The sequence below is a fragment of the Pseudopipra pipra genome, chromosome 2 (genome assembly GCF_036250125.1).
Source record: "Pseudopipra pipra isolate bDixPip1 chromosome 2, bDixPip1.hap1, whole genome shotgun sequence".
NCBI classification, from domain to species: domain Eukaryota; kingdom Metazoa; phylum Chordata; class Aves; order Passeriformes; family Pipridae; genus Pseudopipra; species Pseudopipra pipra.
In genome coordinates this window covers 64,945,668-64,960,363 of record NC_087550.1, presented here as the reverse complement: position 1 = coordinate 64,960,363, position 14,696 = coordinate 64,945,668, and the positions used below count along the sequence as shown (strand labels likewise).

The following is a 14,696-nucleotide window of genomic DNA, read 5'->3' as shown; positions in this document are numbered from 1 at the left end:
TCCCGCCGCCTTGTCCTCCGCAACCTGCCGGGCGGCCGCGGGAAGGAGGGCGGGGAAGCCGCGTTCCTCCCCGTAACTTGCATGATTGACACACCGCTCCGCCCAATCGCGCACGGCGGCCTCGCCCCCTGCGTGTGCCCATTGGCCGCCCGGAGGCGCCAGGGCGGGGCTCGCTGGTTCGCGGGGCTCCCCTCCGGAGCGGGGGCGTCGCTCGCAGAGCGCGGCGTGAGCGCGGGGCGAGCGGGCTGGGTGGGCCGCGCCGGCGGCGGGACCGGCGCTACGACTTGGCCGCTGCCGGAGGCTCCCGGCGCTTCGCTCTGCCGGCAAGGACGATGCAAACTTTCTCCGCCGCGCCGCGGCGGCCGCTGGTCGGCTTGCTGCCGCCGCTGCTGCTGTTGGCCGGCTGCGCCTGGGCTGGGGCGCCGGAGCCACCGCCAGGGAGCAGCGCCGCGGTCTCCTCGCCGTGGTCGCCGGAGGCGGCCCCCGTGGTGGTGGCCAACCGCGGGCTGCGGGTGCCCCTGGGCCGCTCCGCCTGGCTGGACCCCGCGCGGGACCTGGTGCTGCAGGTGCAGCCGGGTGATCGGTGCCACCTCACCGTGCTGGACGAGGACCCGCTGTGGCAGCGCCCGGGCCACCTGAGCCCCCGACGCTTCCCCTGCGACTTCGGCGCCCGCGAGGTGCAGTACTCGCACCTGGGCGGCCGCAGCCCCGCGCGGGACCGCGTCCGCCTGCAGCTGCGCTACGACTCGCCGAGCCGCTCCCTGGTGCTGCCCCTGGTGCTGGAGGTGGAGGTGCTCTTCACCCAGCTGGAGATCGTCACCCGCAACCTGCCCCTCATTGTGGAGCGCCTGCGGGGCACCAGCAACCCGCTGGACGCCCGCAGCCTGGAGTTTGCCTTCGAGCCGGGCCGGCAGCGCTGCCGGGTGGGGCTGCTGCCGCTGCTGGCCGGGCTGCCCCGCTACGGAGAAATCCTCAACTACCCCCCGGCGGCCGTGAGCGCGGGCGGGGAGGCGGCGGGGGGCGTCCCGGTGCCTTCCTCGATGTGGGACTGCGAGGAGTTCCTGCGCCTGGGGCTGCGTTACCGGCACACGGCAGCCGGCGGGTCCCCGAACCGCGACCTGTTGCCACTGGTGGCGGAGCTGCGGGAGGCGGCGGGCGGCGGGGCGCTGCTGAAGCGCGAGTACTTCCAGGTGCTCGTGCGGATCCGGGCCGGGACTGAGAATGTGGCCCCCAAACCCAGCTTCTTGGCCATGCTAATGATGGAGGTGGACCAGTTTGTCCTCACGGCCCTCACACCTGACATGCTGTCAGCTGAGGATGCTGAGTCGCCACCAGACCTGCTGCTCTTCAACATCACCTCTCCCTTTGGCCCTGGCCAGGGCCACATGGTCAGTACAGACGACCGGAGCTTGCCTGTCACCTCCTTCAGCCAGCGGGATGTGAGGGAGCTGCGCATTGCCTACCAGCCGCCCATGGAGGACTCGGATCAAGAGCGGCTTTTCGAGCTTGAGCTGGAGGTATTGGACCCAGAGGGTGCCGCCTCAGAGCCCTTTGCCTTTGTGATTGTGGTGAAGCCAATGAACACCCTGGCACCCGTGGTGACCCGCAACACTGGCCTTGTGCTCTATGAGGGTCAGTCGCGGCCTCTCTCAGGCCCAGGTCCCAGCCCTAACCTGGTGATCAGTGACGAGGATGACCTTGAGCAGGTGCAGGTGAGCGTGGTGGCAGGGCTGAGGCATGGCCACCTCACTCTCCTGGAGGACACACCAGGATCTACTGCCCCCCGTAAACATTTCACCGTGGCTGAGCTGGCAGCAGGCTGGGTCATTTACCAGCATGATGGCAGTGAGTCTCCACTCAGTGACAACCTAGTGCTGCGGTTGGAAGACGGTGCCTCTCGCCATCGCGTTGAGTTCCTTTTCCCCATTACCCTGGTGCCCATTGATGACCAGCCACCCCTACTTAATGCTAACACTGGGCTTGCCATGGCTGAGGGTGAAACAGTGCCCATCACCACCCGTGCTCTTAGTGCCACTGACATTGACTCGCAGGATGCCATCCTGCTCTTCATAGTGGAGTCTGGCCCAACTGCTGGGCAGCTCCTCCTTCGTCAAGCACAACCACCTCCTGGCTGGGAAGAGGAGGAAGAAGATGAGGGCTTTTCTTGGAGGAGGATGCCAGCTTTAGCAGGGAGCTCCCTCATCTATGAAAAGCCAGTGAGAGAGTGGCTGCAACAGGACATTGTAGAAGGGCATCTCTATTACCAGCACTTTGGGGCTCACAGCCCTGGCCCTGGGGTTGTGTTGGACCAGTTTGTCTTTAGAGTCCAGGATGACAATGACCCACCCAACCGCTCAGGGCCACAGACTTTTGTGATCCGGGTACATCCCGTTGACAGATTAGCCCCAGAGCTGCATAGTAGCAGCAGCCTGCATTTAATAGTTGCAGAACAGCAGGTGACCCCCCTGCGGAGGAAGCACTTGTGTTACACAGATCAGGATTCAGGGGACCGTGAACTCCGCTACACAGTAACACAGCCCCCCACTGACACTGACACCAACCACCCTCCAGATGTACATGGAGCTCGCCTTGGATCCCTTGTACTGACTGAGGATCACTCTGTAGAAGTTACTCACTTCACCCAAGCCCAGATCAATCACCACAAGATCTCATACCGCCCCCCACAGGAAGAGCTGGGGGTGGCTCCTCATTTGATTCAGTTTCAGTATCTAGTGCAAGATGCAGCTGGCAATGCAGCCAAAGGGACGTTCACCATCTACCTGCAGCCTGTGGATAACCAGCCTCCTGAAATCACTAATACTGGCTTCACTTTGCCTGAGGGAGGCAGCCATGTCCTTCGTCCAACTGAGCTGGATGCTAGTGACACGGACACAGAACTTGCCCATCTGAGATTTATCTTGACCCAGGTTCCTCGGTATGGCCAGTTGCAGCTTTCCGGGTACCGTCTGGTTCCAGGAGGTGTCTTTGGCCTGGAGGATATCAGACAAGGGAGGGTGGTGTATGTGCACAATGGAGCTGAGACCAACAGTGATACCTGCAGGCTTGATGTGAGTGATGGGGTTCATTTTGTGCCCATCACACTGAAAATGAATGTGCACCCAGTTGATGATGAGGTTCCTACACTTCGACTGCCCCCGGGCACTCTTGGTTCCTACCTAGATGTGCTGGAGAATGGTGCTGCTGAAATCACTGCTAATGTCATTCAAGGTACCGATGAGGATACAGATGACTTAATGTTAACCTTCATTGTAGAGGATCCTCCTCGGCATGGGAGCATCCTGGTTCAAGGAGTGCCTGCAGAGAGATTTTCCCAGAGAGATCTGCTGGATGGTGCTGTGGTATATGCGCACACTGGTGGCGAAATAGGCCTTCTGCCCAAGGAAGATGCCTTCAACCTTACCTTATCCGACCTGTCTGAGAAGTGGAGTGTCAGGGGCAATGTTGTTCAGGGAGTTTCAGTTGTGGTGACCATTCTTCCTGTTGACAGTCAAGCCCCAGAGATTTTTGTGGGGGAGCAATTCATGGTAACAGAAGGTGACAAACGGGTCATTACTTCTGCTTACCTCAGGGCTGAAGATGTGGATACTCCAAGTGATGATATACTCTGCACAATTGTTGCTCAGCCCACATCTGGATATGTAGAGAACATCTCTCCTGCCCCAGGGTCTGAAAAATCTAGGGCAGGTGTAGCTATAAGTGCTTTTACCTTGAAAGACCTCCGTCAAGGGCATATTTTTTATGTCCAAAGTATACATAAAGGTGTAGAGCCTGTCGAAGACAGATTTGCTTTCCGCTGTTCTGATGGCATTAACTTTTCCCAGAGGCAGTTTTTCCCCATTGTTATTATGCCCATCAATGATGAAGAGCCTGAAATCTTTGTGCGAGAGTTTGTTGTGATGGAAGGCATGAGCCTGGTTATTGATACCCCCATCCTCAACGCCGTTGATGCAGACGTCCCTGCTGATGAGTTAACGTTCACAATCACTAGCGTTCCCAGGCACGGCCACATTGTGAACCAGCTGGTCAATGGAACTGTCCTCGTGGAGAGCTTCACTTTGGATCAGATAACAGAGAGCTCCAACATACTCTATGAACATGATGACTCTGAGACAAAGATGGACAGTTTTGAGGTGAAGCTCACAGATGGTAAACATACCGTTAGGAAAACAGTATTCATCATGGTTATTCCTGTAGATGATGAGACACCCAGAATGGCCATCAATGATGGTTTGGAGATTGAAATAGGGGAAACTAGAACTATTAATAACAGAATATTGAAGGCTACTGATCTTGATTCTGAAGACAAAACCTTGACATATATTATAAGATATGGACCGGGACAAGGCCTCTTGCAGAGAATAAAGCCTTCAGGTGGAGTTGAGAATATCACCCTGGGAATGAACTTCACCCAAGATGAAGTGGATAGAAACTTGATTCGATATATGCATTTTGGCCGACAAGGAGTTCGTGATCTTATCAAGTTTGATGTGACGGATGGAATAAATCCTCTCATTGACCGCTACTTTTATGTGACAATAGGTAGCATTGATATTGTCTTCCCAGATGTAATCAGCAAAGGAGTTTCTTTGAAGGAAGGAGGGAAGGTAACTCTTACTACTGATTTGCTCAGCACCAGTGACCTGAATAGTCCAGATGAGAACTTAGTTTTCACTATTACCAGAGCACCTGTTCGTGGTCATCTTGAATGCACAGATCAACCTGGGGTACCCATCTCCACTTTTACTCAACTCCTATTAGCAGGCAATAAAGTCTATTACATTCACACTTCAGAAGATGAGGTGAAAATGGACAGCTTTGAGTTTGAGGTGACTGATGGCTATAACCCCGTGTTTCGTACTTTCAGAATTTCCATTAGCGATGTGGACAATAAGAAACCTGTTGTCACAATCCATAATCTTGTAGTGAGTGAAAATGAATACAAACTGATAACCCCATTTGAACTGACTGCAGAAGACAGAGATACACCTGATGCATTGCTGAAATTTATCATCACTCAAATACCAGTTCATGGTCAGATCATGTTCAATAACTCCAAACCAGTCACCACCTTCACTAAACAAGATCTAAATGAAAATCTAATCAGCTACAAACATGATGGCACAGAATCATTTGAAGATAGTTTTTCTTTCACTGTTACAGATGGCACTCATACTGATTTCTATGTCTTCCCCAACACTGTGTTTGAAACAAGGAAGCCTCAGACTATGAAGATTCGAATAATGGCTGTGGACAACAGTGTACCTCAAGTTGTAATAAATAAGGGTGCTCAGACTCTTCGTATCCTGGCCACAGGTCACGTCGGGTTTCTGATTACCAACAAGGTGCTCAAAGTGGAAGACAGGGACAGTTTGCATGTTACTCTTAAGATCAGAATCACAGAGGGTCCACGCCATGGCTTCCTGATCCACCTAGGGAAAGGCAACCATAGCATCAGCCAGTTCACCCAAGGTATTACAATACTTCGTGCTTTCATTTGATCACTGGAAACATTCTTTTTCATTATAAACTCTATAATGATTGATGGGAGAAACTGTCCAACAGTTTATTTATAATGGCTTCTTTATTTTTTATGTCTGTTTATTATTTATTGCATCTGTGACAGCTATAAACAGGAAATGGGGTCTGCTGGATAAGCACTTCTTTGCTTTGAAGAGCTTAGTCCAGATAACTGTGATTTGGAGTTTCTATCAGTGATAGAATTTTTGATAGCAGAATTGGACTGCACATCTTTAGAGACAGTGCTTTCTTTAATCAGATTTATTTACGAAATGCTATAGGAGTGGCCAAGCTATTATTAACTAATGGTCATACCATGGCTAGGATATCAGTCACTATACAGTCTGAGTACATTCAACTGTAAAAGCAAAATACTTTCCTAACCAATGGGGAAATAATATATTATGAGTACAATTGTTGCCTTAATTACACAAATCTTAACCACAAAGTGTTTATGGTAAATTAAAAGGTAATGTAAATGTTTTAAAATTATGTCAGTTGTACTTTTTACATGGAACTAAAATATTAGGTGTTATAAATAAGGCAAACCCCACATGTGTCATATGTTCTGAAATAAAGCCTCAACAGGCCGTGAAGTAATTTCAATTGAAATGGGAGCATTAGCTATCCTCCAGAGAATTTTCCAGGTACTTCTCAATCAGTTAAAGGCTGTTAATTAACAATTAAATGAGTGTTTTTGCAGCCTTCTGCAGCTATGGAATAAGCAGACAGCACAACAGCATGGACACTCAAAGTTAAAGGGGCCCAGCCAGGCTGAGCTGTGTAGGTAGTAAGGCTTGAAATGAACACCTGCAATTGGCTGTATTTCATTTCACAGAGCCCATACTGGTACATACCCATGTTACAGTCTTGGCTGTAGCAATGTACCAAATCTTTCAAACAGTCCTGATGAACTTTCAGATGGATGGGTTGTCTTAAGTTTTGCAGTGTTAGTGCAGAAAAGAGGATGAGAAGGAATCAAAAGATGTCCAAGAAGCTTTGGGAACCAGCACAGCTCCTTAAGTAAGGCTTCAGTAGTGAACTGTGAGTAATATTGAGAGTATTGCCAGAGTAAGTGAGAAACAGAAGAGAAAGGAAGTGAGCAAATAAACAGATTATTACTTTTTTAAATGAGTTTCCTTTTACACTGAAGAATGTAGAATTATTAAACAGGTGTTCCTTGAAAGCAGACCACTGCATAGCACAGTAATATCCCTTTTGTTTTTTTTGGGGGGGAGGAGCACTCGGGAGAGGTATGTATTCCATTCTCTCTTGTGCCATGTGGCCAGGTGTACATTTGGCTGATGACTAAAATGAAGTTATTACTTGGCTTTGAATTGGCAGTCCAACCATGTGGCGTGCTAACTGGTCTTCATGCAGGCTATCTTAATATCCTAGGGTTGCCTAAGCTGGGTAAGAAGCAGGCAGCCCTTAGGAAAAATTGGCTTTAAAGCTGGTGAGAATCCCCAGAAAGCGATGTAACTTCACAGGTTCCCTGAAAGTACTGGCACAAGCACTCTTAATTTGTGTTGGATTGAAGAATGTTTTTAAGAAATACCCATTTCTTGAACAATTTTGTCCTCTGACACCTGTAAGCAAATATCTCCTGAGCATCTGTGTTATTTCTGTGGTATCTTCTCAGCTTCCTGAATACTTTTTATAATGGTTTGTATTTTATGAAGCAAACATGAAAATGTCTTATGAAAGCACTTGAGGGAGAAGAGATGCCTGTAAAGGCTGCATGGAAGGTAGAAATCATCAAGCTTACATAAGGGATCTTCTGAGGACAGGGAGACAGACCTTTCTGGAAATTGTAGAATAATGTGGGAGCAAAAGTCATGGATTAAAGGGTACAATCTTTTCCTTTCCTTTCCTTTTTCCTGATATGCCCTGTTGTCTGTAGCTGCTTTGTGTATGAGAGAGGTTGTGAGTGTCAGGGAGACAAAAATTCTTGGCTGAACTTAGAATGCTACAGTTTGGAGAAGTAATATGAAACAACTCCGTGTGTAGTTCACTGTTGCCCCTCGCCTTGTGGCCCACTACCATTAACATGCAAACATTTAACACTGTCAAATCCAGAGTAGTGAATTTATGCATCTTTCGTGCTTATGCTATACTGAGACAAATAATTATCTAATGTTCAGGGCAGAAGTAAACAAGACCCTCTTTTGTCATATTGTTAATAATCCCTGTGTAAGTGCAGATTTTGCAACTGACTTCGGGAAGCCTCTGTATTGACAATCGGACCTGCTCTTATACACTTTCTTTTTATGTTTTGATTTTTCCCCTTTTTAGGCCTTTCATCCTGCCGTGGGCCACCTCTTTTAAAATGCTGAATAATTCGAGTTTCATCAACATGTGTGGGTTCTTATGGGGCTTGTAAAACTTGATCAGAGTCTTCCAATTTATGTTGGAAGGGACCTCTGGATGTCATTTGGTCCAACCCCTACTCAAAACTGGGACAACTTTGAAGTCAGATGAGACTGTTCAGGGTCTCATGCAGATAAATTTTGAAAGCTGCTCAGTAGTTCATGAAGTCCATCCTAATACTCTACCACCTCACACTCCCATTTCTTGGATTTGTGCCTGTGGTTGTATGAATAGGCAGCCTGACCACACTGAGTAAGGCAACAGTGGTGAAACAAGATTCATTGTGTGCAAGTATCATGAGCAGTCTGGTTTTTCATATTGCTTGTAACTGAAAGAGAGGGAGGAGCAATTGTTTAGCACACAGCTTTCTGTCTTATGCTAGTGGAGATAATTATATTTTTGAAATAGAAAATTATGTTGAATATATTTCAGAATTATGTTAGAGAATTCCAATATAAAATTAATTTTTAGCAGTCACTGTAGTTACACAGAAATGAATTGCACTTACAACTAGACAAGTTTTGATATATGCTCAGGTGACCCTGAACATGTTCTTAATGAAGAGAAAATAGGTCATTCCTTTGCAGTTATTCTGGCAAAATTAAGATATTTGGATGACAAGTAGCTTTTTTTCTTATGAGTTGGTCCTAGTCCTGCAAACACTGGTTTAAGTATTTATCTTTATATATGCTGGAATGATGGATTTTGATAAGGCTACCCACATGAGCAGGGCTGAGTACTTGTGTATTTGCAGGATGAAAGGTTTATTTGCTCCACTGGCATGAAGAGGTATTTGTTTGCATCCTCTTTACAGCCTCATGAATTTTTGATCTTTAACTTTCAAACATTTATGGAAGAGATTCTTCAGTTACATATATTTGCTGATAGTGCTCTTGTTTGCCGTAGATGATGTCTGGTTACTTTTGGAACTGAAGATTTTGTGAAGCTTTAACAAAAGTGGTTTGGCTTCTTTTAACTCATGCATCCACCCTGACATCAGAAGAGAACTTGGGTGGTACTTGAGGTGCACTTAAACACTATTAATTTCTAACTCCTTTTCTTGAAAAAGGTATCAGATGTGAATTTTTTACCAAGAGCAGTCTTTCAAAGAAAGTGACAAAAATTAGTTTTTTACGTGTTGTAGGTTTCTCATCAGTATTCAAGGAAACCAGAAAACACAATATTAATAAATATTTGTTTGCCTTTTTCATACTTTATTGCAATTGATGATTCAAAATTGTACATCACATTTTTTTCTTACTGAAGTCTTGTCTGTTTACTTTAATTGCATCTGTTTATTAAAACAATCAATCCCTGTAAATGTCCTCTACAATACTTTTTAGGTTGAAGAATGACAGAATCAATATTATAGTGGAGATACGCTTCTGTTTAAGAGAAGAAATGACTAAAAAATTGAAGTAGTTCTGACTGTTGAGCCCATGTTTGTAAATTCCCCTTCAATTCTTTTTGTAAATACAAGTTAAAAGAAAGAGGGCACTGGAGAGGGGGAAGTAAAGAAAGGGAGAGTGAATGATATCTGTAAAACTTCAACACTGTTAATTGTGGAATTCCTCAGTTCTGCTGGAGAACCTCAACCTCTCTCTTCAGCATTTTAAATAAAATCTATTTTTCCTGACTCTTTCCAGCTGATATAGATGATATGAAGATATGCTATGTCTTACGAGGGGGTGACAATGCCACCAGTGACATTTTTCATTTCATCGTTGAAGATGGTGGTGAGTACTCCTACGATCTGTGATTTTGTTGTTTTTTTAAAGACAAAGAGTTTAAGTATTTTTGGGGAGTTGAAGAACACTGAATTTAATTGAAGGAAGGCTATGTAACCTGCTGGAATATGATTTTTGTTATGCCTTTCCTGTATTTTGAACTATTTCTGGTCATTAAAAAGAGAGGAGTTGATGAAATGATAATTGCATCTAATGAAAAAAAACCTCAACCTACTCTATCAAGAAAGTGAAATTCTGTAAGTCTACTTAGATACCAGGGTTTTCTGTAGTTTACTTTTGTATTCCCTGTCCAGGCTCTTTACACGTAAATTCTCCTAAGTCTTTATCTTGAGAAACTTTCTAAATTTTGATTTGTTGTTATTGTTGTCTACCTTTTTAAAGGTTTCAGCTATAAGACTATTCCTATGAAAACATTAATGTACCTGTTGTGTAGAGTTCAAGTCTTTATTCTACCTACTTAACAAAATCCTCAATGGCTTGTCACAGATTTTTGTCAGGGGACTGATGTGAATTCTCCTGACTAATATTGTTTTGTGGGATTGTGGCAGATGCAAAAGGAAATATACAAGTGAGAATACTGGCATGCACTCATTTGAGGAAAAAATATGTAGATTGTTTGTTTGTTTGTTTTTAAAGTAAAAAGAACAGTTTAAAGGGTAAACCAAATACATTAACAGGCTTTTTTCCATCCAAAGTCTGTACTTGAGGTGGATATTCCTAAATATAGATATTCCTGGTAACAGGTGTTTAGATTATGTTACTTTAATACTTTCTTAATATGTGATACATAGCTCTATGAGGAATTGACAATGAATTTTATTAGTTAATTTAATAATATACTTCTTAGAAAAAAAAGCTTCTAATTAGCTTATTGTCAGCCTGCGTTACTCAGCTTGTGTTACTGCTTCACAAGAAGCACAGCCAATTAAGGGTTTTAAGATCAGTGAACAGGGATTTGTCCTGTCTGTCACATATTGAACAGTTTTGTCACCATCTACCATTGCTGGGAGTGGGATATTGAAGCATGTTCACCTCTCCATTGTGCTGGACAAGCATAGAAGAGACAGTATATTCCTCTAGAGACTTTTGAAAATGTCTTTGCAAATCTTTGCGACATCAGAGACCAAGTAGTGAGATAAGAGTTTGTAACACTTGACTTATTTTCCATAAATGTTTTCTTTTAACTGAGATATAGATTAGAGAAACTTAAAGCTAAGTAAAGATAATGGAACATGGGATGCTATATTTTCACAGCGTTACCATCACTTTCTTATGACAAATGTCACCGCACAGTGACACTGTTCATGACTTTTAAATTGTTCTTCTAGTAGGTGAACAAATACTCATGAACCTTGAGATCTTTTGAGGTTTCATGTGATGAGACTAATTAAAGCTGAAGACAGTTTGCTCTCAAGAGGCTGTTTAACATCAATTCTTAAAACTGAGTTGCCCCTTGACAACCCAACATTTGTGGGACTTTTCTCCATTCTATTTAACACTTCATAGTGGCAAATATGTAGTTAAAGTAAATCGCACTTAATATATTCCAACTCTATACCAAGAATTTTTCTTTCCTTGAAAAGTTTACCTGCCACATCTGCTTCTATTTAGCAGACCTGTAACAGCCTGTCAATTGTAACACAGTGCTGTTTTTCATAATACAAAGAATCATTATGATAACAAGATGCTTGCTGATTTTTTAGAGCCTTTGGAACTTGCAACGTTACTGTCTTACAGTCTACTTAGCTAGATGGTAAGATGGTCTTTTCTTTCCTGAGGCTGTTTGTTGACACAGTGAAAAATGAGCTGTGTTGCGTTTCAGAGTATTTCTGATTTTCTGCTTAACTGAAGATAGTAAAGCTGCATTTAAAATTGATGAAGTTGTGAACAAAACATTAGTAATTGTCTGTCTGAAATAACTCAAATTTCTTAACAGTGTCTTTAGAATCTGTAACAGGTGAAAAATATAGCAATTTAATCCAGCTATATTCCCACCCTCCTCATAAAGACATCAAAGCCAGTGTTTTGCAGCTCAAGTATATTTTGGCAGACTTTCAGTGGTACCAAGACTATTGTTTAGTTTTTTTGATTTTAAGCCAGATCATACTAAGAGACTACACATGAGCTGAGTGAAAGATGCAGCACAGGTGATCAACACTTACTGTAGAAAGGCACACTTCAGACTTTTGTCTCCTGTATCAGGAATTTTGCAGTAGTAACATGTTTGTGCTACCATACAATGCCTAACACTATAAATTAAATAAGTGGGACTTCACTTAAGCTGAATTGTGTGACAGTCTATAAGTGATCCAGTTCAAATCAAGAAGGATTTCAAAAAGTGATTCAATGAATGAATATGTGTTCGTAATTCAGCTAATGCTATCCAAATAAGTAGAAAACCCTAAAATAAGGCACATATTGTGCTCCATGTATTTTATATCTTCCGCTGCTTTCATGCCTCAGTGAGAGAAACATACAACGCCAATTTCTGATCTCTTCACATGACATGCAGCAGAAAGTTGATTTTGCCCCATACCTATAGTGTTGCCTGCAAAATACTTTTCTACATGTCTTGCCATATATTTGTTCATGGTCTGTGAACTGCAATTAGGAGAAAAAGAGCATGTCTTTTCCTAGCTCCATCTTCTGACAGTTGATCTGCCCTACTCATTGTACCATGACTTACAAAAACAAATGCAGAAGGCTTTTTGTGAGCCTCTTAAATGATGATAGTCTTGATTGTGGCCTGAGTCAGTTATCTCAGGCAATTGCCTGGAGAACAAGTACAAGGAGTCATCAAACTGCTCTGGTATGAACTTTGTTGTGGATCTGGAATTTTGTTTATTGTCTAACATGTGGTAGCATTTCTAGTGAGCAAGTTAGGGCAACAGCAGACCAGGTGGGTAAGTGAGGTGAAAAGAGCCAAGTCAGCACTCTGCCAGCTCTTGGCCCCTTGCCTGCTCCATTTCTCACAGTGGGAGTGAGTGCCATGCTGCATACCAAATCGTGACCTAGGATCTGAAAGCATGAAATAGGGTGCCAATACCAGGTTGGTTGCTTGGTGGCCAGAGGAGAAAACTGCAGTATAGACAAATGAAGACTAGCTCAGGCATTATGGCTGTCTCATGATAAACTTTCTGATTATAACTAAAGAGGACAGAAATGGGATCAATATGAAGAGAAAGGAAGGCCACTTAAAGGAAAGAAAGCCCTCAGAACTGTAATTCACAAGTGAGAGCATAGGCCTTCTGTATTCAAATCAAAATTAGAGGTTTCACCAGAAAGAACTGGTTGAGTTTTAAAGCTCTGAAAGAGTCCTATGGTCAGCATCAATTACCTGCAAATGTATGGCTGTAAGGGTTTTGTGGCTTTAAATGGCATTTCTTATAAGAGTAATTAAAAAGTAGAATAAATTGAACACAATTTGGCTATTTATTAGCACAAAAGTTCTTTAAAGGTAGAAAGTATTTTTATTCTTCATATATAGGGATTTAGCTGAGGATAAATGATGATCTTCTATAAAGTGTGTGAGCCCATGCATTTCTGTTATACTGAGAACAAGAAGACAGTGGAGTATATGGGATGCTCCTGAGTTAGCTGTGTGATGTTTTGAAAGAAACTACTTTAGTTGATATTAACAATTTACTTTCCATTTTGTTTTAAATTTTGGTCTTAAAATAAGTATATGTACACCTGTTGATACTGAAAACATGTTTACTGAAAAAGTGTTATGAGTCCATTTTAGCAAAACCATGGAGGAAGTATGAAATTTTGTTTTTCACAAAGGTTGTGAAATAGTCTGAGTTGAATCACTTTCCTCAAGAGTGGTCTCTACATTCCATTAAGAAGGTAGAGAAAAAACTCTTCTTAGCAAGAGCAAACGTGATAGTGGTGAATCCTGATGTTTTCATTATTAAATTCTTAATTCAATAATTAATAAAGGAATGAATGCTATCAGAAGGCAGGGAAAGCAGGATTTTTCCCCCTGGGAAGGTAAAAAAATGCAAATCCAGACTGATAGTTGAACTCCTGGACATATTTCTGGTATGTAAGTTGGTACATTATTGAAAGACTCACTAGACTGAAGAAAACAGCCAGTTGAAAATCCTTGAGCCTTTAGTGAAAAACAAACTCATATAGTAAATTATATCTGATAATTTTAATGGAAGCTGCAGTGTCTGCAGCAAGTCTGGAAGCTCGAGAAAATTGTGTATGTATGGCACTGCCAAATATACACATAGAGTTGGTGCTTTAGCTGTGCAAAATGGCTCTAATCCTTACGGAATGAAAGTTGACAGAGAAGTTAGCTCCAGTGTGTTGAACTCTTGTGCCTGTTTCAGAAAACTGCACGCTACAGTTTCGCACTACATCCCTTGTGTGTGGTCTGAGACTTTTCTACTCCTTACATGAACTGTGCACTGAAAATGTACAGTTAAAACTGAAGTATATTGTTAACCTTCTCGTTATTTTCTCTGTTTGTCTGAGATTTCTAAATGTCACTGCAGTAAGTCATAATAGATGAATAAGAATATGGATCTAATGCCCACCTATCCAACCTGCAGAAGGTATTTTCTCATGAAATGTGCTGTTTCAAACAATCTGAAACTGGTTGAACTGGTTTAAGGCAATTTTTTTGCCAGATTCTGCTGATTGTGTAGAGTAAAACAAACATACCCCAAAGCTGGCACTAAACTCAAACCCCAGCACAAACTCCATGCCTCCAGAGGCAGTATCAAAGTCAAATACATTCCTGGCCCAGCAACAGGTATCGGTTCTGGGGTAACAGTACTACTGCAGCAGTGTGCTGAATGCCAGTTAGAGAGCAGTTTCTCTGTAAAGGACTATTGTTGTATTCTTTTTTGATTCACATAAGAGAATTTTTTTATCCAGTTAGGTTTTGTAGATAACTCTGAAATGTTCAAGATCGGGTCATGTATAGTCAGTAAAAGAATGTTTATCTCTTATAAAAAGTGGTCTGCTCCCAAGTATTTTTAAAAGAAGACGTTCTTGACCTGCTTGTTCCTTTAGTGCTCTCATTGC

General features: G+C 43.5%; 1 protein-coding gene across 1 annotated transcript in view; it reads left to right on the top strand.

The window, feature by feature from the left end:
- The first annotated feature begins 214 nt into the window (after nucleotides 1–214).
- Nucleotides 215–14,696, top strand: part of FREM2 (FRAS1 related extracellular matrix 2) — a 123,533-nt gene continuing 109,051 nt past the window's right edge. Inside the window, exons 1-2 of the mRNA XM_064645815.1 lie at nucleotides 215–5,490; nucleotides 9,555–9,644. Of these exons, the coding sequence (XP_064501885.1) occupies nucleotides 333–5,490; nucleotides 9,555–9,644 (5,248 nt within the window). The 5' untranslated portion in view covers nucleotides 215–332. The remainder of the gene's footprint in view (nucleotides 5,491–9,554; nucleotides 9,645–14,696) is intronic.